The 22,013-nt window shown below is 46.2% G+C and overlaps 3 protein-coding genes across 10 annotated transcripts; 1 reads left to right on the top strand and 2 right to left on the bottom strand.

Annotated features, from left to right (window-relative positions):
- Window positions 1–2,164: 2,164 nt before the first annotated feature.
- Window positions 2,165–4,788, bottom strand: metap1d (methionyl aminopeptidase type 1D (mitochondrial)). Its single transcript, XM_084707742.1, has 10 exons — window positions 4,748–4,788; window positions 4,137–4,300; window positions 3,831–3,980; window positions 3,600–3,748; window positions 3,468–3,510; window positions 3,205–3,368; window positions 3,002–3,099; window positions 2,843–2,890; window positions 2,690–2,768; window positions 2,165–2,586 (listed from the first exon to the last, which is right to left on the bottom strand). The coding sequence occupies exons 1-10, from the start codon at window positions 4,785–4,787 to the stop codon at window positions 2,502–2,504; spliced, it is 1,020 nt and encodes a 339-aa protein (XP_084563868.1). The 5' UTR covers window position 4,788; the 3' UTR covers window positions 2,165–2,501.
- Window positions 4,789–5,900: 1,112 nt separating this feature from the next.
- Window positions 5,901–14,374, top strand: slc25a12 (solute carrier family 25 member 12). 2 transcript variants are annotated; one of them, XM_084706982.1, is made up of 19 exons: window positions 5,901–6,171; window positions 6,265–6,335; window positions 7,037–7,090; window positions 8,081–8,226; window positions 9,118–9,233; window positions 9,625–9,764; window positions 9,847–9,993; window positions 10,129–10,258; window positions 10,540–10,633; window positions 10,742–10,826; window positions 10,904–10,985; window positions 11,159–11,317; window positions 11,737–11,789; window positions 11,978–12,055; window positions 12,219–12,359; window positions 12,488–12,626; window positions 12,723–12,881; window positions 12,985–13,075; window positions 13,222–14,374. In XM_084706982.1, exons 2-19 carry the CDS (start codon window positions 6,324–6,326, stop codon window positions 13,442–13,444), a joined length of 2,049 nt encoding a protein of 682 aa, XP_084563108.1. In that variant the 5' UTR covers window positions 5,901–6,171; window positions 6,265–6,323; the 3' UTR covers window positions 13,445–14,374. The 2 variants fall into 2 exon arrangements, with proteins under 2 accessions (XP_084563108.1, XP_084563106.1); XM_084706980.1 differs by lacking the exons at window positions 5,901–6,171; window positions 6,265–6,335 and having other exon boundaries at window positions 6,345–7,090.
- A 206-nt stretch (window positions 14,375–14,580) lies between these two features.
- On the bottom strand, window positions 14,581–21,204 carry LOC146271678 (dynein, cytoplasmic 1, intermediate chain 2a-like). Of its 7 annotated transcripts, none has more exons than XM_084706983.1 (17): window positions 20,890–21,204; window positions 20,048–20,156; window positions 19,835–19,970; window positions 19,183–19,318; window positions 18,815–18,877; window positions 18,491–18,618; window positions 18,293–18,382; window positions 18,000–18,162; window positions 17,792–17,891; window positions 17,577–17,702; window positions 17,276–17,422; window positions 16,937–17,050; window positions 16,696–16,829; window positions 16,471–16,615; window positions 16,192–16,332; window positions 15,912–16,037; window positions 14,581–15,738 (listed from the first exon to the last, which is right to left on the bottom strand). In XM_084706983.1, exons 2-17 carry the CDS (start codon window positions 20,153–20,155, stop codon window positions 15,625–15,627), a joined length of 1,971 nt encoding a protein of 656 aa, XP_084563109.1. In that variant the 5' UTR covers window position 20,156; window positions 20,890–21,204; the 3' UTR covers window positions 14,581–15,624. The 7 variants fall into 7 exon arrangements, with proteins under 7 accessions (XP_084563109.1, XP_084563111.1, XP_084563112.1 ...); XM_084706985.1 differs by having other exon boundaries at window positions 18,293–18,379; XM_084706986.1 differs by having other exon boundaries at window positions 19,183–19,267; window positions 20,890–21,203.
- Between the last annotated feature and the right edge of the window lie 809 nt (window positions 21,205–22,013).

Below are 22,013 nucleotides of genomic sequence, written 5' to 3'. Positions count from 1 at the left end.
AGAGAGCACAGCCATAGATCCCAGATGTTTAGTACAGCCTCCAGCAGCACATACAACACATACACACACCCAAAGATTCTCACTCTACATTCCTGGACATTAATAAAATGTAACTTTTGAGATATTCAAGCTCCAGTTAGGAACTCTTCGATGACATCCTTCAACAGATGCCCTCCTCCAATACTTACATCATTTGTTTCGTTCACACTTGTCTTTCACTGATTCAAGAACCAGACAAACGGTCCACAGTCTAAACATGCCAACATACAAACAGCCAACTCTCGTACATTTTGAATTCCCTGTGGGCATATATTTGTCATCGGATAGGTAAAAGGAGCTGACTATGCTACATGGAGCATTCTATCAACATACAAACCCTTGTGTTTACATATCTCTCTCTCTCTTTCTCAGACCTGCCTGAACAGGTTGGAATGCAAGGTCACCACTGAGACATGGAATTCTACTGGTCACCAAGGTGACTAAGGATTCCTGTGGTCCTGAGTGGAACAAGTCCCAGGAAGGTGTGATATATCCCACTCCCACACACACTAGTAAACAGGCACACTAGGAGAGTCATTTTCACTAACCACATTGCACATGAGAAAGAAAAAAATTCACACAACTCACACACTGCCACATGGTAAGCTCAGGGAAAGGAATGCATTTGATATGAACATCATGTGTGACCGTCTTTTCTGCTGTACTTGAGTGTGTATGTCTAACAGGAACTCGACCTGAAAATGTATGGTCAAGGAGGAGGGGGCCAGAGAGACAATGTTCAAGGAGAACAGGATCTGTCCCAACAGGAGAAAATTCCTCTGCAGCTTGCTCTACTCATCCCCTGCCCCTCCCTGCCCCTCCCATTCCACCTCACACCTTTCCTAGCCCTTCCCTTTTCCTCCATTAACCTTCTGTGTGTTTGTGTCTGTATACAGAAGGGGGTATACCAAGGGCTGTTTGCAAGACTCTTGACTCAGAGAAATTGTCTGTACAGGAAGTGTGTACTGCTCTAGGTACACACAATCCCCACCCTGCTCTCTAATCAAACAGCAAAACACTTGCACATACCAAACATAACAGTGAAATGGAGGAAAATATCATAAATATTGTCTTTTTTCTCATAAATTCTAAAGTAAAAGTAAATCAAGACATTTCAGTTGTTATTTTCTGAGCTGGACAGCTTGATGTTAGCCAGCTGGGACATCCTCAGTTGATCTGTTATCCATTCCATTTCCTTACCACCTGACATGACCAAGGCCATGACTAATTGATGACAGATGATAAAGAAAGATTGGTGGATCTCCTCAGCATGGATGGATGTTCTGTTCCTGAGTGACTCACCTGTGTGGGATCTGATCCAACCTACAACACACCCACATGACTGACACTCTGGCAAGAGCGAAATAACACGCACACACACACATACTGGGAGGGGCTTATGAACACTTCAATGCATGTACAAACACACACTTCACAGGTACATCGGCAGGATGTGCTGACACTGACTGACTCGCTTATACAGTAGGATAATTACCCATCTGCTTTTCTGTAAAAGAAACAGTAGGACAGGATCAGACAGCAGAGGACTCATTCTATTTAGATTATTTCTGAACTTGCATCTTATTCTTTATCAAAGCCACATGTAGCCAGCGAAGAACAGAAAGAAGCATGTGCTGCTTCTCAACTATGCCAGGAATGAGTCTTGTAAGAGCCTTTTTCTTGGCGGCACATAGCAACTCTAAAACCACAGACTCAAACTACACAACCTAGTATTTTTGCAACTGGTGTCAATCCACCTTTCGCCAATTCTTTATTCATTTAACAGCAGCGGACTCAAATTCACATTAAAAGACACCAAGGCTTACATGCTTACACCTGAGAAGAGAACAGTGTGCAGTTTAATGAAACAAACTGTCTTTTTCAATGAAGATCATCATTCGGAACCAGTGTGAAGTGCTGAGCTGTATGCAGTAAGCAAAACACAGAATGGTCTATACTGCCATCTAGTGGCCAAGTCAAGTATGAAACAAATTAGTTTCGTTCCCTCCTTTTAAAACCTCATGCACACTCAGCCTTGCTCTGGGAGATCCTAACCATCCCAGTCCTCCTGACGGGATTCTTGGAAGCTGCATTCCAACCCGGAATAAGGAACCAAAAACGTTAGTACTTAAAAGTGCTTTATTTAAATAATGACAGACTTATAGAAGATTTGCAGTTCCATGTCGTGTGGGCAGCTTGGCTCCCATGTTCTCAGTACTGTTAGCTTCTGACCTAGTGCCTCAGCTGGACTCCTGAGGGTCTCTGATCACAGAGCAGTGGGCAGCTGGACAGGGTTCCAAAGTGCAAAAACTGTCAGCAAACCTCTACCAATGGTTTTTCCATTTCTCCTGCTGTCCTGGGAGACGTCTGCAGACTGACACTATTCTTTTCAGCACCATCTACTGATGAGCCAGGGTCAGCCAGTGACTTGACACGGATGCATGATTTCCTTCATCTCCTGTTCACGGCTCCTGCTCCTCTGGTAGTTTGGTGAGAATCTCCACGCCATCAGAGGTGATGACCACGGTATGTTCAAACTGGGCTGATCTAAACAGACACACAAGCATTAGGAAAGTCCCCATCTTCACCAAAGACTTCCGTAAGATACGGCTAAATGCGAGGAGGTGTAACATGTAGCTTGATGTGTCACCTTTTGTCATCTGCAGACACGGCTGTCCACTTGTCCCTCAGGATCCTAAACTCTGACGACCCCTCCATCACTATAGGCTCTGTATGCACGGAAGAATCAGGATCAATACATAGCCAGGAGAACACAAACATGTGAATATGTGCCAAAACTGACCAATGGTGAAAGCCATGCCTTCCTCCATGGTCATGTCGTTGTCGTTAGCTGAAAGACAACGTAGAGGGGGGGGGGGGGGGTATAGAAGTATATGGTATAATCTCAGTCAAAATCTTAATTTGAGATATGTAGATAAATGAGTTCCATTTATTGACTGACCATGGTGCCATATCTCAGGGTGCCCGTGGAAGTAGGAGCCAATACCATGACCGATGAAGTAGGGACATACACGGAATCCATTAGAGTGTGCTATATCACTAGAGGGGTGGAGAGAGCATATCAATAGACCATGGGGTGAGCTACTAGCTGAAGGCATGCTGTTTAAGTGTGTGTGTGTCTGTGTGTGTGTCTGTGTGTGTTACCTGATAGTGTTTCCTATAACACAGAGCTGTGCTCCAGGTTTACAGGCAGCGATGGCCTCGTCTCTACACTTCCTGGCAACTTCCACCAGTCTCTGTCCACCCTCATCCACATGACCCATCAGAAACGTCTCGGATGTGTCGCCATGGTAACCCTCCAAATACACCTAACATGGGGGAGGCATCAATCGTGTACAGGATTAATGAAAGGACTGCATGTAGAGATTGGTTTCTGTGTGCAGGGAGGCAGAGGGAGATGAACTCACAGTCACATCAATGTTGATAATATCTCCATCTTCAAGTTGCCGACTGACAACAAACAGTTGGGAACAGGTAAACATCTGTGGCAATAACAAAATGTGTGGAGAGCAATGATGAAAGAAGGTGAAATTGTGTACCTGTCAGGTATGCCGTGACAAACCACATTGTTGACCGATGTACAGACAGACTTGGGGAACCCCCCGTACCGCAGAGGAGAGGGGTACGCATTGTGATGGATGGCCTCCTGGTGAACGATGAAGTCTATCTCATCTGTCGTCATGCCAACCTGGAGGTGAACGGTCAAACATGACAGGTCACAACCCAGACAATAGTCAAGCAGTAAAGAGAGTGAGACACACACACAGTACCTTCAGACTGCGACCAGCGAGCAGAAGTATGTGTCTGGCTAGCTGACATGCTCGAGCCAGGCCCTGTATCTGTTCCTCGTCCTTGATCTCTATGTATCCAGGCCAGTCTGGTATGACCCCACTAAATACATAGTCTGGACGCTGGATGTGCTACAGACAAGGAGAAGAGAAAAGAGAAGTTCTTCAACTTGACTGATGTGCTTCTCAGATCATTTTGAGCATCTGGATCATATCAGACCAGAGTTTATACAGTGAGTATAAAGTCACTCAAGTTCTGCCTATTGGGTAAGAGAGTTCTGACTGTACCTTAGGCACTGTGTAGGCTGGCCTGACAGTAGCAGGGCGGACAACGTTGTGAGAACTTTGCCACTTGCGCCAGAAGAACAGCCTGTGCTGCTGGGATAGGCTGCAGGCCCAGGGCCGTCCAGAACCCCTTGCACAACACCCCCTCTCAAGGAATCCTCCCAACCCTCCAGGCAGAAGGGAGATGTGGGACAGTTTGACTCAGACGTGCTGTCATGCTATTACATTCCTACTGGAAAGGATTACTTCGCGTTTTAAGAAGTTAAAAGCGAAATAAGAAGTTTAATGAAGCTATAGATATCATTTTATTAATAGTAAAACATGTACACATTTACACGCTCAATGTTACTCAAGTTAATGCCTAATCTCATTAAAGTTAACTGTTAGTTGTGGCTTTATAGTGGAGTACTGGTCGTGAAGTTGTTATAAGCAAGCTACAACAGCACGATATATAGCTAGCTAAGCTAAAAGGTGGAGTGCTTGAAAAACAATGCAATTCATATATATGTATCAATGTAATAAAATGCAGTGCATTCACGTTGTTATTTTTGGTTCTACATATAGTCGTTTGTCTTCTCGTCATTAAAATAATGATAGTACAGGAACGTTCTTACCAGCTCTTGATATGAATCTAGCGGAACAGGGCGCCGCCATATTTGTATTTGGATGGCGATCACGTGCTTTGCGTTCACCGGCGATTTTATACAAATAATTTTGTTTTTACCACACCCCCAAAAATATTTTCATTTATAGCCTCTACCGTACAGTTACTTTAATTGCACCTAGATGACGTGTTTCGTTTTATTTGACGCATTATTTGGAAAAAAGGGCTATTTATCTCTTATTATCTCGTTATTGTGATATTTGTATATTTAAAAAGATTAGACTTATTTTTTGTATTCAACATGAGCTTGTACTCCAACTTTATTGTACGAACCCGAACATCATCATCCCGTTCCTCTTCTACCTCTACCAAGGTCATATAACCAGGTAGTTCCCTCTGTTGGTCACATTAAGTATTACAATTGATTCATTGCATATCAAAACTATAATCTCTATTTTAGCACGGGGGAGTCTCTTAAAATGAAACGTGCCCTTTTACCCTATGTCACAACGGAATACCTTTAAATGCCTGTTCAATATATGGGTCAGAAAGGCAGCCTACTTCAGACTTCTTTTAACCCAAGAAAAGCCATGTCGGGTCATGTCCTGACACCAAACAATCTATAGAGCAGTGTGAGCAGTCTCAGCACCATACACTGATTTATCTGCTATGGAACTGACCCTTAGTTGATTTTGAAATAGTTGTGGTGTTTTTACAAAGACCAGCATGAGTAAACTGGGTGTTGTGCTTCTTCTGGGACAGTATCAGTAGAACAGACAGTATCTGTTCTAAGAGCAGCACTGTGCTTATTGCCCATTGCTTAGGTAGCCTTTGGGTCAGCTGCAGGCAGACACACTTTGTACATGGAAGATTAGTTGAGTGTGGGAGGCTCCACAGCAAGACTGCCCCACGGTGCATTTATGTGTGAAAGAGCGTAAGGAAACACTGACAAAGAGTAAGGCGATATGCCAGTTGGCTTCAGATGTGCTCTTCAGTCCAAACCAATGTTAATTTAATTGGATTACAGCTCTGTGTACCAGAATCTACAATTAGGTCAGTCAGTGGGGTATGAGACAGCCAATGCCAACAATAATGAGGACCAGCATCCGGCATTGATAAATAACGTTGGAGCATCCCCACTCTTGACTCTTGAGGCGTGCCAAGACAGTACAACCGATATGAGATGGATGCCGCTGAAATACTTCAATTCTCGCAAGGTTTCTGGGCATTCATCGTGCATACGTTAAACCTATTTGTATTATGAAGTTTAACCCACAGTAATTGACAAAGAAATAAAGAGCTGACACTGTAACAAACAAAAGTAAAACGTCAAATTGCATTACTAGCAATGTCATTCCAGTGATGTACTCACTCGACTATCAACTGACAACCACTCACGAGGCAACACAACCGTAAACAGAAGTTTCAAGAAAGGTAATCATACAAGACAGGCTACACAAAGGAATACGTTGTTTGGGTCACATTGCGGACTTGATTAACCCTGGCTCGTTTTGTGATATTTTTTAGATACTATTGGAGCGCGTGCGCCAGGCAAGCCGATAACTGTACGTGACGTCAAAACCAGCATGGCGGTCAAGGTGACTTCGGCATCGCAAGCTTTGCGTTTCAGAAATATATATAAATGTTGTTTACAGGATTTATTCGTTTTATTGTACGGGGAATGTTGTGTTAGCAATTGGTGCTGTATTCTAAAAGCTTTTTTGCGAATATGGTGACCTCTCTGCTTCTTGCATCATTGCGCTAACGCCCGGTGTGTGGCCTTGAATGAAACATCCACAGCCGGAGCTAGCGATACGGGCTAACCAGCTGTGCATCTCTTGGTTGAACATAAATAGAAGATAGCTAGCATGCAAATCTGATCAACTGAGTTGACTATTCTGTCTGGGCTCTTTCACATCTTATTGCATTTTGTTTTGTCTTCTCGCTTCTATTGCAAACTCAGCTAACCAGATACGGTAACAGTTTGTGTCCTCGTTAGAACTGAGCATTTGCGAGCTGGTCAATTAGCTAACTTCCTTAGCTAGCGACTTAGCTTGCAACACTACTAGTCCATGACCCTAATATCTAGAACTAGGTAGATTTAGTTATAGTTGCATGGAGTTACAAAATTTGGCTTTCTGCATCTTTTCAAGGAGATGCTAAGTGTACTACTCGCTATCTTGCAAGGTAGCAAATGTATAGTTCCCTCAGTTACCTAGCTTGATCAATGAGTACCTATTTGGTGTGATTGTATTGCTGTCATTGGTTTCAAATGTGACTAATGTTGTTATTGCTGCAGGTGCAATCCACTAAACGCGCGGACCCAAGTGAACTTAAGGCGATCTTCCAAAAGGTAGGACAACTTTGCCCTTGAACGGAGCTTGTACATTATATATTGCTGCTTATGCGGGCTTTTGTTTTATCACTCTGTCATGGCTTGTTCGAGACTGTTAGTTAGTAAGACCTGTTGATGACCTGTAAGGGTTTCGGACGATCATTATAACTCTTGAGATGACGAAATCATGCTACAACGATTTTGTATTGACTACAACTGATTCAATCAGCGTTCCATTCGGTGCCATTCCACGTCGACCGGTTAACTACCTAGTTAAGCAAGTCTGAACCGTAGAGAAGCAGAGGGCACAAGAGGTCATGTCACAAGCGGTCATTACATGTATTCAGATAGGCATTTAGAGTGGCTCTTTAATACTCTGCATCAATCAATTAAAAAAAAGCTTTTGTAGCTGGAGTAAGATATGGTAGCGACTAATGTTTTGTACTCTGGCATCTGGGTCAGCAGTTGTCACAGTGTCTGTGAGTGAGCATGAGCAGGTGTGGTGGCTACACTGACTTCTATGTTGAATGTGTGTGTGTCATGGTTGTGCTTTTGTTATGTCATGGCACAGGGGTCTTTAGCTGTCGTGCCACGCATGTGCCACACAGGTATGAATGTAAGAAGATCAGATGCAACAAATACTAACTGATACCCTTGGGCCTGTAGTCAGTCATGTGTGAGTCTACTGTTGAGCCAACAGGCGTTCCTGTCATGTGTTAACAGAGCTGTTGAATACACACAGCTTATACAGTACCAACCCTGGTCTCAGAGATGGCTTAAAGCTTACAACATAAGAATGAATGGTAGAGATGCAACTCCATCATGTGTATGACACGTGCCCGAGGTGCTCAAAGTAAGGCCTGTAACGGTTGACCCCATTTTCCTAAATTGGTTATTCTTGTTACCTCATCTAGAAAACAAATGTTTGTGCATCGGTGTTGGAGTGTAGTGTGGGTGTTACTGCTGTTTATCTGACCTCTTTCTGTGGCCCCCCTCTTTACCGTGCAGAATGCCAGCGTGGTGGACAAGGATGGAGAGAAGTTTATGACCCCGGGAGACTTTGTGCAGAAGTACCTTGGATTGCATACACAGATCCACCACAACCCCAAAACGGTTCAGCTCATCGCTGGAGTGGCCGATACTACTAAAGACGGGTATGTGTAAAAGTATGAGCACCCTTCTCTCTCTCTCTCTCTCTCTCTCTCTCTCTCTCTCTCTCTCTCTCTCTCTCTCACTCTCACTCTCACTCTCACTCTCACTCTCACTCTCTCTCTCTCTCTCACACACACACACGCACACACACACACACACACACATATTAAACTAAAAAGGATGCGTCTCGTTATAATTGCTAAAACGATGTGTTTGGATTAATCTGAACAGTAGCTAGTAGCTACCATAATTGCCACTCATTGATAAGATAAAAGGCCTACTTGCATGCAGCTATGCACACGCATACTCACTGCATTATACTCTGTGAGTTAATGATTCCTGTCATTCTGAAACCAAGTATTGCTTCAAGGTCTAACAGAGCAATACGGCCGCAATAGAAATATGTTGTTAATTAGCTACAAGGGTCAGCATTTGTTGAAGCCTATCACTGAGTGAGAGACAGAGTACATGTGTGTAGAAACGCACGGTGGTGTGTGTGTGTGTGTGTGTGCGCGCGCTGGTTTACGTGCGGTTGTGTCTTGCAGGGCTCATGTTCAGAGGCATACTCCTGTGTCATTCAGAGCTTCTGTTGAAAGTAAAGACCTCCCATCAGCCATCAAACTGTCAGCAATTGCTGTTGCATGTTGTAATTAACCAAATACTGCATGATGGAATCTCCTTAATATATGTATATATATATATTGCTGTGGATATTATTTTAAGAATTTAAGACTATTTTAAGAATTCTGTGAAAGCAAACCTTTCTCCTTCTGATTGGGTGCCTAAGCTTTGTGTTTTAATGGTGCCATTGTCATACAAGGCTAACACACCTTTTTTCTTGTCTTTGTGTCCATCACTCCCTCCCTCACACACACACATACACACACATCTAGACTGATCTCATTCCAGGAGTTTCTGGCTTTTGAGTCGGTGTTGTGTGTTCCTGACGCGCTCTTCATCGTAGCTTTCCAGCTGTTTGACAAGACTGGCACGGGCGACATCTCCTTTGGTATGTACTTCTCTGTGTGGGGTTTCAGTGTATGCTCAATTATCCATTCATATTTGCACAGTTGGGGCTCTGGAGTTGTTTTTTTGTCCAGCTGAAGGAATTTCTTAATCATTACATTGTTAACCAGATTATGCTTTCTGACTAAGCCATTGTACATGGGGATGCACGCATGCATGCACACACACACACATACACACCTACCTCCTGGGTCTCACGCTCTCTCCTGGGCTGTGTAAACTGAGACATAGTAATGGTCACTAGATTGATTTTAACAGGGAAGGATACTCCATGTCTGAATGTGTTATCCAGTTATAACAAATAAAAAAAATCTTGTTCAACTCAACAGTGTGTTAAAATGGTGTTGATGCTTTCTGTGCTGTGGGGAACACAGATAATGCCCGTGACATCTTCAGCCAGACTACTGTACACCACCACATCCCCTTCAACTGGGACTGTGAGTTCATCCGCCTGCACTTTGGCCACGACCGCAAGAAACGTCTCAGCTACCTCGAGTTCACCCAGTTCCTACAGGTATCCACACACACACACACACACACTATTGTCCGAGTGTCAACCACACCTGACTCTGTGCCACCTGTTGGGCGCCCTGCAGGAGCTGCAGCTGGAGCATGCCCGCCAGGCGTTTGCCCAGAAGGACATGGGCAAGAGTGGGGTCATCTCTGCCATGGACTTCAGTGACATCATGGCCACCATACGGCACCACATGCTTACACCCTTTGTGGAGGAAAACCTGGTGTCGGTGAGGACTTGAGAGGGATGCTTGATATCATGACAATCAAAACACATGAACCTGTAGAATGCCAATGACACGATGGATGTTTTGGTATAAAAGCTGTCAAATGAACCTTCCCCTGCGCTGCGTCTCCTCTCCCAGGCTGCAGGGGGTCACATGGTCAGCTTCTCCTACTTCAACGCCTTCAACGCCCTGCTTAACAACATGGAGCTGATCCGCAAGATCTATAGCACGCTGGCTGGAACACGCAAGGACACACTGGTCACCAAAGGTAACGCATGCGCACACGCACACACACACACACACACAAACTGCCACTAAAGCAGAGATGGAGTGGGATCATACTGCTACTCTGCTTTTAGCTGCAAACATGTTGTTGCAAAGTTGCCTGTTAATAGAGCCCGTGAGGTCTCCATTAGGGTGACCTGGCAAGTCATTATATACTAAGGCTCTCCTCACAGGTATTATGTGTCACATTCGGTCTCTTTCTGGTTCTCATTTTCCCTCTCTCACCATTCCTCGCTTCCTGGTTTCTTCCCCTTCCTTTTGTAGAGGAGTTTGTTCATGCCGCTAACAAGTTTGGCCAGATTACTCCCATGGAGATTGACATCCTGTACCAGCTCTCGGGCCTTCACTCCCCCTCTGGGTAAACACACGCACGCGCCGGGGTTACATAAGCCTTGCATGTCTGTACCTGGCTGGAGTGATGACACTGTTATGTTATTGAGTGTGTGTCTTGGTGTGTGTGTGTCAGGCGTCTGAATCTGGCCGACATCGAGAGGATAGCCCCACTAGAGGAGGGGGCTCTGCCTTACCATCTGGCAGAAGCACAAAAACAGGTATTGTGTGTGTGTGTGTGCGCAAGCTTGAATTTTGACAGACAGTTGTGTACATGATGCCTCTGGTTGTGCCGCAGGCCCACGGTGATGGCTCCAGGTCAGTGGTGATGCAGGCTGCAGAGTCTGCCTACAGATTCACCCTGGGCTCCATCGCTGGAGGTAAGGTCACTACTCCTCACCTGCCCACGATGGGGCCTCAAGGCCTTCATAGCTGGAAAAGAGCCTTTGCGTAATCCTGTGCCCTATGATTTATTATTCATGATACTTGATAATGAACTATAGAGCTAATGCTTGAGTTTGGGTGTGTGTGCGTATCCGATGTGTGTGCGTAGCTACGGGAGCGACGGCCGTGTATCCTATAGACTTGGTTAAGACCCGCATGCAGAACCAGCGCTCAACCAGCTCCTTTGTGGGAGAGCTCATGTACAAGAACAGCTTCGACTGTGCCAAGAAGGTGCTGAGATATGAGGGCTTCTTTGGCTTCTACAGAGGTACACTACTCTCTCCTCCCCCGTCTTCACCACGTTGTCTTACCCTTTCCCTTTCTCATCCTTTATTTTGTGCAAGACTCATTCACCATCTCTCTCTCTTTCTATCCAGCCTGCTCCTTGGTAGAATTCTGTAGCGAGACTTCCACCTTTTGTTTCTTTGCCATTGTTGAGCACTCACCCATTTTCCTTCTGCTCCCTTCTTTTTTCCTCTATTTTTTCTTTGTTACCTTCCTCTCAGCTGTCACCTCAGTACAGAACCTTCTCTCTTCCATTTCTCTCCCGTATTCTTCCCTCGACTTCTCCCCTCCTCCCATCCTCCTTTCCTTTGCTCTGCCTCATCTCCCACCCCTCATAGAAACTGTAGTCATATTCTGATTCTGTCCATCCTGTTGGACTCAATCCCCCATGCTACCCTGCAGGTCTGGTGCCCCAGCTGATAGGTGTAGCTCCAGAGAAGGCCATTAAACTTACGGTGAGCCCTTCCCACCATCATTCTGCATCATCCTACCTATGACAACCTACCTACCTATAATGTATATATGACATAAATGAAAATATGTATATTTCTAACAACTAATGTTCTAAATGGTTAGGGTTAGCAGCACTATGGTATCTGAATTATCTGACGCCGGCTCTGTTCTCTGCCCCTCTGCTCTGCAGGTGAATGACTTTGTGAGAGACAAGTTCACCACCAAAGATGGTATCCCAGCCTTTGCAGAGGTGCTGGCAGGAGCCTGTGTGAGTATGAGGCAGGACCAACTCTCCCTCTGTTCCACACCGCCCCTCAATCCTGGCGTCTAACTTCACTTGTGTGTCCACAGAGATGGAACGGCAGACAATCCAAAGACACACTGGTTCCTTCTGTTTCTAATACAGCCTGTTTGTGTGTGTGTGTGTCCAGGCTGGAGGCTCCCAGGTGATCTTCACCAACCCTCTGGAGATTGTAAAGATCCGCCTGCAGGTGGCAGGAGAGATCACCACAGGCCCCAGGGTCAGTGCCCTCAACGTGGTCAGGGACCTGGGCTTCTTTGGACTTTACAAGGTTGGTGTGTGTGTGTGTGTGTGTGTGTGTGGAGGTATGCTTGGGTGGTTACATCCCACACATCTACTGCTTGGTTTCTTAGTGACCTAAAGGCAGCACACGTCTGTGTTGTGTGTGTGTGTGCGTAGGGGGCCAAAGCATGTTTCCTACGAGACGTCCCCTTCTCAGCCATCTTCTTCCCGGTGTATGCCCACACCAAGGCTGAGTTTGCTGATGAGCAGGGCCGGCTGGGACCCCTGCAGCTCCTAACAGCTGGAGCCATCGCTGGTACGTGCGCTTCCTTGTTTTAGAGTGTGCATTTCACCCCAACTTTGAGGGGGTCCAAACCTTCTCTTACACATTGCTCCTGACTCAATGTCCCAGGTATCCCTGCGGCCTCCTTGGTGACGCCCGCGGATGTCATTAAGACACGTCTGCAGGTGGCGGCGAGGGCAGGGCAGACGTCCTACACAGGAGTCATCGACTGCTTCAGGAAGATCATGAGGGAGGAGGGATTCAAGGCCCTGTGGAAAGGCGCCGGAGGTACTGTGTGTGTGCACGTGGGGGTGAGGGGCAGTGGTGCGCTTAGCCCGTCAAAGTGACTGGAGAAACCACATTGTATTCTAACCTCCTGACCCCTCCCCAGCCCGTGTGTGCCGGTCCTCTCCTCAGTTCGGTGTGACCCTGGTGACCTACGAGCTCCTGCAGAGGTGGTTCTACGTGGACTTTGGTGGAAGGTAAGGCACGGCATCAACACATGGACTAGTATATGTAAGCTCCAAGAGGATCGTCAGTCGCATCCTGTCCATGCTCCTGGCGGTCACTGTGGAGCAACGCTGAGCCCCCCTCCTCTCTCTCTCTGTCTCTTTCTCTCTCTCTCCAGTCGTCCCGCAGGGTCCGAGCCCACTCCCAAGTCTCGTATCTCGGAGCTTCCTCCCATCAATGCGGACCATGTGGGAGGCTACCGCCTGGCCGCGGCCACCTTCGCTGGGGTGGAGAACAAGTTTGGGCTTCATCTGCCCAAGTTCAAGTCCTCTGGCGTGGTCTCCATCCACACAGAACTCCCCAAGGAGGAGGCTCCTCCAGCCGCCGCACAGGCCCCCTAAGGACTCCACCCTTCACCATCACCCCTCTTCTCCTCTGTCTGGGGCTACGCACTTTAGACACACACACACACACACAGGAACATACTGTACGCACAACACACATTCCACATAGGGGCCAGTCATGCAGAATCGCAAAGATATTTGCATACACTCATTCCGTTCCTAGGGGGCCATTTACAAACACACTAATAAACAAACACACACACACACACACACACACACACACACACACTGCCCTGCCCCACCACTGTTTCCAGGGTCTGCTCCAGTGGTCCCAGCCCTGGTCCTGGAGACTGACACCAGATCAGTGTTGAAGTGCAGACACTGCCCAGAACCCTGGAGGGTTCTGCACTTCCAGTGGCTGCATGTTCCTCTCCTTTTCCACTCCTTGCCCATCCTTTCCATTTAGTTGTTCCTCCCATCTCTCATCTACAACCAGTGTCTGGATGGAGCCTGCGTGGAGCCTCCTCTTTTTCATGAGTAGCTGATTTGATTTTAGAGCTTGTCAGATTGGACGGTGTGCGTAGGGGGTTGACTGGCAGCATCGCATAGGGCTCTCCTGTTTGGTCCGCACACAGGGAGGTAGTGTACATATTGTAGATCGGCTGTACAGAGACAGCATACAGCTACAGACCAGTTATGTTTCAGTAAAGCAGGAGAGCTTTCACTGTAACTCCAAAAAGCAACACCATTGTGGAACGCCATTAATAGTGGCATGAGAATGGTTTCACTGTAACCTTATACAATTATGTTGTGGTGACATTGGATCAACGTCACACTAATATAAGAATGCGGTTATGGTGATATGGTTGATACGGTTGAAATGAACGACTGAAAATCACTTACTGATGTACAGACATTTTCAATAAAGTGTTTATTGATAAATGAGCAGAGAATTAGGTAATAATAAATTAAATGTATTTCAATTCATTCATTGTATTGTATTTTATTGAAATAAATCATCCATGTGGTTTTAATTTTACCCACATGAATGTGTCTTCATTTCAAAGGGCAGGAGCAACCGTTTGGTCATTACTGGACTGGAAGTGTCCCCTCTCATATTAATTACCCAGTATAAAAGAATCTAGAACCAATGACAGACCTTTGGGAACTGGGGAATATTTTAGTGCAATATGTTGTAACCAATAATTAATATGACCGGTTCTGTCATAGAATGTTAAGGGGTAAACATACATAACTGAATATGACTCAAGCTTCATTATAACCCTTTAAAGAAGGATAAATAAACTTGGTTTTTATTACTAAACATTGTTTGTGTAAACATTGTTTGTGTATGTCTAACACTAAATAATACTAGCTTTGGTTCAAAAAAACAACACCTACATTAAGAATCTAGTGTTAAATCTTCCAGGTAAGAGAAGTACTTTTGTATCGTAGTTAAAAGCTTGACGTAGTGCTCATGTTAAGAATGTAAAAGTTAAGCTATCAGCAGAAACAATACTTTGATATATTACTACTACTATGAAATGCAACAACAGGATAAATAATTTAGTGGTCAAAACATAAGTAGGACACACAACTTACCATTCTGCAGTGAGAACGTGTGAGAGGTTCTAGTAAAGAACGTTCAAATAGCATAGCTTGAATGGGCCTCGATAACTAACGAGGAAAAGTCATTTACCATACAGAAGTATCCTTATCCCCACTAGGGTGACAAGTCCCCAGGACCAGCTACACGCACGCCTAGACACCGGTAAAACATCTGTAACATATACGTGTATAAACACACAAAAAGGCTGTAAAAAGGTGCAAAAGTTCAAAGCTTTGCATACTGTGTGTAGAAAAGGACAGAGTTGGTCAAGAGCTCTAGACAGAAACCCTGAGGAAATCGTCACGGAGATAGAATGATGGAAAGAAGTTCTCCCGCCCCGCTACCCACCTCCACACACACACACTAGCAGCCCTGTTCGACAAACAAAAACGTTATTAAAGGGTATCAGTGGTGAACTTGTCTATGCCAGACGGAAGCAGTCTGATCATGGACATGAAGTGTGACCCCCAAGCCGCTGGTGTTGTTGTTCTACTCGTTCTAACTCTATGCAACGTGATGCAGCTGGAGACAGGAAGGGGAGAAGATGCTGGAAGCAGAAAGGAGGGCTTCTTTTTTCCACTGTGACACGTTTAACGGGGCTCTTCCTGTTTTTCTGTAGCCATTGTGATTACGCGACCAGGCGCTGTGCGGCCAGCTCCTCCCCTTCATCTCGGTTCTCGTTGATCTCGGCGAGCGTGCGCACGAAGCGGGTCCACTCATCAGCTTTGGGCACGCAGATTTGCTGGAGAGGAATTCAGGTGGGGTATTAGAGAGTTCCTATTCCTAACCATTGATTCAGACTGGTTCTGGCTACATTTGAATGTAGACGTGTTTTACACAGGGTAAGTTGTGAGTTGGGTAGAAGGATGAGAACTGTGGGCGTAATGGGAGTTTATGGAGGGACAAACGTCTCACCTCTCCCACGTCGTAGACGAGCACCTGTCCGTCTGAGTCTCCGGTGGCGATCTCTCTCCCAGAGTGAGCCCAACGCACACGGTTCAGCGCTGGAGACCCCTCTACACACACACTGGCACTGGGGACCTACACACACACACACACTGTTACATGCAGTGTACACTAAGCATAACTATACACTCTGCTAGGAACATGGCCTTGAGTGAATACAGTACATTGGCAGCACAAACATCACATATCAAATATTATTAGAAAGTGTGTGTGTGTGTGCGCGTGCTACCTCTGTGTCGTTGTTGAGGTTCCACAGGTCCAAGTGTCCAGCTCCGTCCACACAGGCAAACAGGGCGGGGTGTGTGGGAGACCACATGACGTCATACACATAGTCATTACTGTCCTCAAACGAGTACAGGGGACGGGTGCTCTGTGGGAGTGGAGGGAGAGGGAGAAAGTGAGGGAGAGAGAGAGAGGTAGGACTGTATGTAGCTGTTTTGGCTAAATGTGAATTTGTCTAATGTGAATGTCAACTGTGAGAGTGAGTGAGTGAGTGAGTGTGTGTTACCTTGGTAGTCCAAAGCTTGACGGTCCAGTCGAAGGAAGCAGAGATGAACAGATGAGAGAAGTCGACAGGTCCCCCAGCACTGTGACAGCTCAGCCCAGTCACTGGTCCATGATGGCCCTCAAATACCTCACTGATACCCGCCTTACTGGAAACACACACACGTTCAGTACACCCTCCCTCGCACTGCCAAGCAGCGCCATTTTTGACAGTGACACACACACACACCTCCCATGGCGACAGGCTGTGTAGACAGAGCCATCTTCACTTCCCACCACAAAGTTATTGACATCCCCCAGAGGAAAGGCCATGGAGGTGACGGCCACCGCCTTGCTCTGTTTGAACACCAGCTCCAAACTGTCCTGTAGCACACACACAGACACACACACACCTTTAACACCAGTTTCAGATTCTCCTCATTCAGATGTAGTTTTTGTTACGGGAGCATTCAGTCCTCAGGCGCTGGTACCTGAGGCTGGGACAGCATGTCTAGGCTCCAGGAGCACATCTTGCCGTCGGTGGAGATGCTGATGAGGTTGTGAGCATTCTGGGTTCCCACCACGTTCACACAGTACACAGGGTGCTGCAGGGGAACAGGTCCACCATGGACCCACAAATTACTAAACAACATGAGACACAGGTCTCTAACAGTCGATGAGTGTGTGTGTGTGTGTGTGGGAGTGGTGTGAGTGAGTGAGTGAGAGAGAGAGAGAGAGAGAGAGAGAGAGAGAGAGAGAGAGAGAGAGAGAGAGAGAGAGAGAGAGAGAGAGAGAGAGAGAGAGAGAGAGAGAGAGAGAGAGAGTGTTACCGTGTGTGCAGCTGCAGACAGTGGGGTCCTCTGTACAGGAGTGCGTTTGTTGCTCCTGTTGTCCCATAGGACGATCTGTCCGGAGTAAGTCCCGCCCACCACCAGGTTAGGGTGGAACCTGGCGAAGGCTGCTGACATCACAGCTGACTGGAGGAAGAGGCCAGACATATGGAGATGACACACTGCCCTCACACACATGGGAACGACCACACTCAATCCCATGCACAGCTTTAACGGGAACATATTTTCTGTTCTTTTATGCATGCCTGAACATATATACCATGTATGTCTGTGTGTCTACCTGGCAATGAAAGGTGTACTCTGGTGTAGTTTTCTTGTACTTCATGTTCCACACCAGAGCCACTCCATCAGGCTCATGGGGAGCATCCTCGTTGTTGTTGTAGGACGCCACCAGCAGCTCTGGGTACTGAGACAGACCAGGGTCAAACTGGGCTCAGATGGGGTTCAGATGAGTCAAACGGGGGTCCGACAGGGGTCAGGGCCTCGCTGCCTTACCTGAGGGGACCAGTCCAGACAGGTGACCACTCGGTTCTTGGACCAACGCTCATCTGAGAACTGCCTGTTGAGAGACAGCTTAGCCCCCGCCTGCATCTCACTGGGGGAGGGAGGGAGGGAGGGAGGGAAGGAGGGGGAAGTGTGGAGGTCATTAAATATATCTGCTGCTCCAGTCTGTGTGTGTCGTGTCCTTGAGTGAGAGCCTCACCCCTCCCTGTCCTCCAGGTCTTTCCCGCTGTAGTCGAAGCAAACGTCCACGCGCTCAGAGAGGGCGCGCTCCACGATCCGGCTCCCTCGCTCGAAAAACGACATGAACTCTTCAGAGTGAAGAAGCTGCATCTTTTCTTCCTCTGTCAACTCCTGAGGAGGAGCTGTTAGACACACACACACACACAGAACACAGTTTGAGGTAAGGCGTAAGGTCGAAAGGGAGAGTCCCACTACTGGTCGGTCATCCGACAGGAAGCAGAGTGTAAAAGTGTAAATGTGACGAGCTCTTACCCTCCTCCTCCTGCTCTCCTTGTTCTCCTTTTTCCTCCGGACTCTCCTCAGCTGGTGCCACTACAGCCATCTCCTCTTCGTCCTCTTCTTCTGCCACACAACACACACACACACACAGTAAGGGACAGAATTGATTGAACCATTGAACTGAAACTGTGGGTATGTGACTGTGTTTTAGATTACAGAAAGCATGTTTACCTGCTTTGGCCTGGGAGTGTGAGAGCGTTTGGGTGGGTGTCTGAGTCTCCTTGGAGTAAGAGACCATCTCTTTTGGAGGAAAGTCCACCTGGGTCACCTTTGCCATACCCAGCCTGACAGAACCCCGCCTGCTCAGACACACACAGAGTTTGAGAGAGGCTTACACACACGACAAGAGACACACTTACATCCTCAATCACAGCACCACTAGAAAAGATAGATGCAAAAACATGCAATAATCCCACAGTAAAATAAGAGAATGCTGTCCCTGTATTAGACCGGAAAGGGCAGCAGGGGGAGGAAGGGGAGGAGGAGGAGAAGTACCCCAGTAGCTCAGAGTCGGAGTGGAGCTGGAGAGTAGAAGGGTCAGGATCCCAGTGCAACGTCCTGATACAGCCACTCACCAGAGGGCGTTAGTCACGTGGAGGGAGGAAGGGAGAGGAAGAGCAAGAGCAAGAGAGAGGGAGAGAGGGAGAAAAGGAGGGAGACAGAAAGAAAGAGAGAGAAATAGAGAAAGGTGGGAGTGTTAATTAAAAAGGTAGAACAGCAGCAGGCAGTAGACCGCACAGTGGCGACCAGGAAGAATTGCTATAACATACATACAACACACTTTGCATGCAGGCATGCCGGTGACCTTTCACACACACAAACAATATGGATATACCGGCGAAAAAAAATTGAGCATGGCACACCTTGGTCCGGCATTTCCATCTCCAGAGTCCTGGCTTCCTGTCTCGCTGCCCACTGACTTGTTGGAAGGGGACATGGGGGCGGGGACTAAGTAGTGAAACAGACAGGTGTCCTCTGTTACTACTCTCAGAGGCTCGGCTGTGGGGGTGTGGTCCACAGTGTGTGCATGCCAGTGTGTGAAAGAGGGTTGATGTAAAAATTTGAGGCAAAAAAAACAAAAAACAAAAAGGGGGTCAAAACAAGGGAAGAAGAAAGGGAGGAAGAAAAGAGAAGACAGACAGGGGGTCAATGGAAAGCATGCTTACGGTGTCATGCAAAAGAACCAGCAGTATAAACACAGGGCCGTAAAAACAGAGGGTCATAAAAACGGTTAGAGGATATGTGAAAATAATGTTAGGTATATGATTAGAAAACAAGGCAACAGTCTCGGAAGGGCAAGGGTTAAGCAGATCACCATTAGATTAGACTTTATTTGTCATTGTGCAGTAAAATCATACAACGAAATGTTGTATGGTTTTACTGCACAATGAAAAATAAATGCAACCATGCAATGTTGACTTTTGTTGGGTTATTTTCACTGGAATGGGGAAAACTTGAGACGTGAGAGTGGAAATGGCAGAAGGTGTGTGTGTGTGTGTGTGTGTGTGTGTTCACCATTGGGAGTATCAGGGGTGATACCCATGCTCTGAAGCAGAGCCTCTGCATCTCTTCTCTTCTTCTCCAAGTCAGAGTCTTCTTGAGGTGCTGCTGACCCACCCCCACCCCCCTCCCCTCCACGCTTGGAATCCCCCTGTAAGGCACAAAAGAACCCTGAATAATAGTAACCAAGCCTTAACGGTGCATGTAATCTTTCCTCTTTTGACTCACATCCTTCTTTTTCTTCTCCTCTTCTTTTCTCTTCTTCTCCTCTCTGATCTGAGCAAGACGCTGTTTCTTCCTCTCCAGCTCAGCTTTCAGCTCACTCTTGTCCGACATGCTGCAGGAGGGTGACATGCAAGTCACATTTCGGTTATTTCAGGACTCCAATAGCTGTTCTTAACAAATAGGTAGTTGATGAGCTATTTTACAACTTGTGAAAAGAGTCAGATATCTGATACTGCAGCCATGGCTAGCTGATAGTTCTTAGTACATAAGTAGTTTTGATTACAGGGAGAATACGACAAATACGTCGGTAGCTAGAGGCAGTATCACATTGGTACCATGTGAACCCAACACAAATGGACTACAGTATTGTCCTTGTCTGGTGATGAAGGCAAGATTTAGCTCATCATGCAATATTACATCACTTGTACTAACCAGAACGTAATCGATGTTTTACAGTTAACACTTCTCACGTAACAAAATCAACACTGTGTGGAAAGCATTGTCTGGTAAGGATATGGTATGTTATAACTTGCTAGTTGTCATGTTATAACGTTAGCTAGTTAGCTTCAATACAGTATCGAGTAGATTATCTTGTGTAGCCAGTAACTACATAATTGAATTACTTTCAGACAAAATTCGTTTGTCATAATATCAGTTATTGAGCTAGAAAATGATGAACAAACCAACCTAAATCCGCTGTGCTGGTGGTCGCTGACAGCTGGAACTAGAACACTGATGTGACTATAGTCTATAGTCTACTAGACTAGCTATAATCTAACGCCGCTATCTGCACTGAGCAAGCTAGCGACATATCGTTGGTTTAGCAAATATGAATGCACACTTACCTGATTGTGGGATTTTTGATCCACTAATAGTGCAGTTCGCAAACTATATATAGATTACTAGCAAACTATCAAGGTAAATTAGCTGGTTGATAGCTACAGAGTGGAATGTGAGACTCCACTCCCTGACAGTTCGCTAAGCTATGAGCCGATGATGTCACACTGTGTAACCGTCAATGAAGCAGCCGGCCTGTCCTTTTAGCTGATCTGTGTCAAGTTTGACGATATTCTTCCACATTGGAACATAATGAGTTTTGAGTACGAAACTGACTCCAGGCCTGTGGTCTGCACAAACAGAGAACTCGGATGGAAGGAAAGACAGGAGGACAATAGGGATTTTTGGATCGCATTACCAATGTCATATTTTACCACTAGATGGAGCTAATAGCTCATAAATGCAACGGTAAGGGATAATAATTTGTGTGCAGCGAGACGAGGTTGTTTCTGTCAGAGGCTTGGGGAAATTGCATTGTCGTGAATTAGGCCTAACAGGCGTTTTCACCCCCCCCCCCACACACACACAATAAATAAAGAATAGAATAGGTAAACAAATAAACGGAATAAATAAATAGTACACAGCCTAATTACACAGCTGTACTATAACAAAGGGTTAATTGGTGACAAACAGGGCCACTAGTTGTTTTCCACGTGTTGTCTTGCATCCCACACATAATGTCAAAGTGTGCTATGAGTAGGCCTATAATCAGTAAATACTAACACTGGGACTTGGTGTAACTGTGCAAGAACAAACATAATTCACATAAAAGCTCATATCTGGCTTGATGCAACATCATTAGTAGTTAATTATTGTATCTAACATGTTACAGTTAAGACCATTCTCAAAATGGCCGCCACTGTGCCTGCTACTGTAATGGCCTGCTCTGGGACATTCAGTGCTCATGGAATGCACTGGCTCTGGCTTTCATCTGATGGCTGCAGCCATCACAATCACTCTGTCTACATAATGGAGGTCAGGAATGGTTTATTCCCCCTCTCTCTCTCTCTCTCTCTCTCTCTCTCTCTCTCTCTCTGTCTCTCTCTCTCTCTCTCTCTCTCTCTCTCTCTCTCTCTCTCTCTCTCTCTCTCTCTCTCTCTTTCTATCTACCTATATGTGCTTCATCTACAGT

Source organism: Hypomesus nipponensis, chromosome 10, assembly GCF_054491055.1.
Source record: "Hypomesus nipponensis isolate SF chromosome 10, ASM5449105v1, whole genome shotgun sequence".
Lineage (NCBI taxonomy): Eukaryota > Metazoa > Chordata > Actinopteri > Osmeriformes > Osmeridae > Hypomesus > Hypomesus nipponensis.
Note: the sequence above shows the minus strand (reverse complement) of the source record. Positions and strands in the feature narration are given on the sequence as shown.

Excerpts from the sequence above, each read along its gene's own strand:
- metap1d (XM_084707742.1), bottom strand. The coding sequence starts at position 4,787 with ATGGCGGCGCCCTGTTCCGCTAGATTCATATCAAGAGCTG. Across the intron at positions 3,511-3,599 it reads TGTCACGGCATACCTGACAG|TCGGCAACTTGAAGATGGAG; the intron begins GTACACAATTTC and ends GTTTGTTGTCAG. Across the intron at positions 2,769-2,842 it reads AGGCATGGCTTTCACCATTG|AGCCTATAGTGATGGAGGGG; the intron begins GTCAGTTTTGGC and ends CCGTGCATACAG.
- slc25a12 (XM_084706980.1), top strand. The coding sequence starts at position 7,019 with ATGTTGTTATTGCTGCAGGTGCAATCCACTAAACGCGCGGACCCAAGT. Across the intron at positions 8,227-9,117 it reads GCCGATACTACTAAAGACGG|ACTGATCTCATTCCAGGAGT; the intron begins GTATGTGTAAAA and ends ACACACATCTAG. Across the intron at positions 12,360-12,487 it reads GCTTCTTTGGACTTTACAAG|GGGGCCAAAGCATGTTTCCT; the intron begins GTTGGTGTGTGT and ends GTGTGTGCGTAG.
- LOC146271678 (XM_084706983.1), bottom strand. The coding sequence starts at position 20,155 with ATGTCGGACAAGAGTGAGCTGAAAGCTGAGCTGGAGAGGAAGAAACAG. Across the intron at positions 19,319-19,834 it reads CACCCCTGATACTCCCAATG|CCGAGCCTCTGAGAGTAGTA; the intron begins GTGAACACACAC and ends ACACCCCCACAG. Across the intron at positions 17,892-17,999 it reads GACCTGGAGGACAGGGAGGG|TGAGATGCAGGCGGGGGCTA; the intron begins GTGAGGCTCTCA and ends TCCCTCCCCCAG.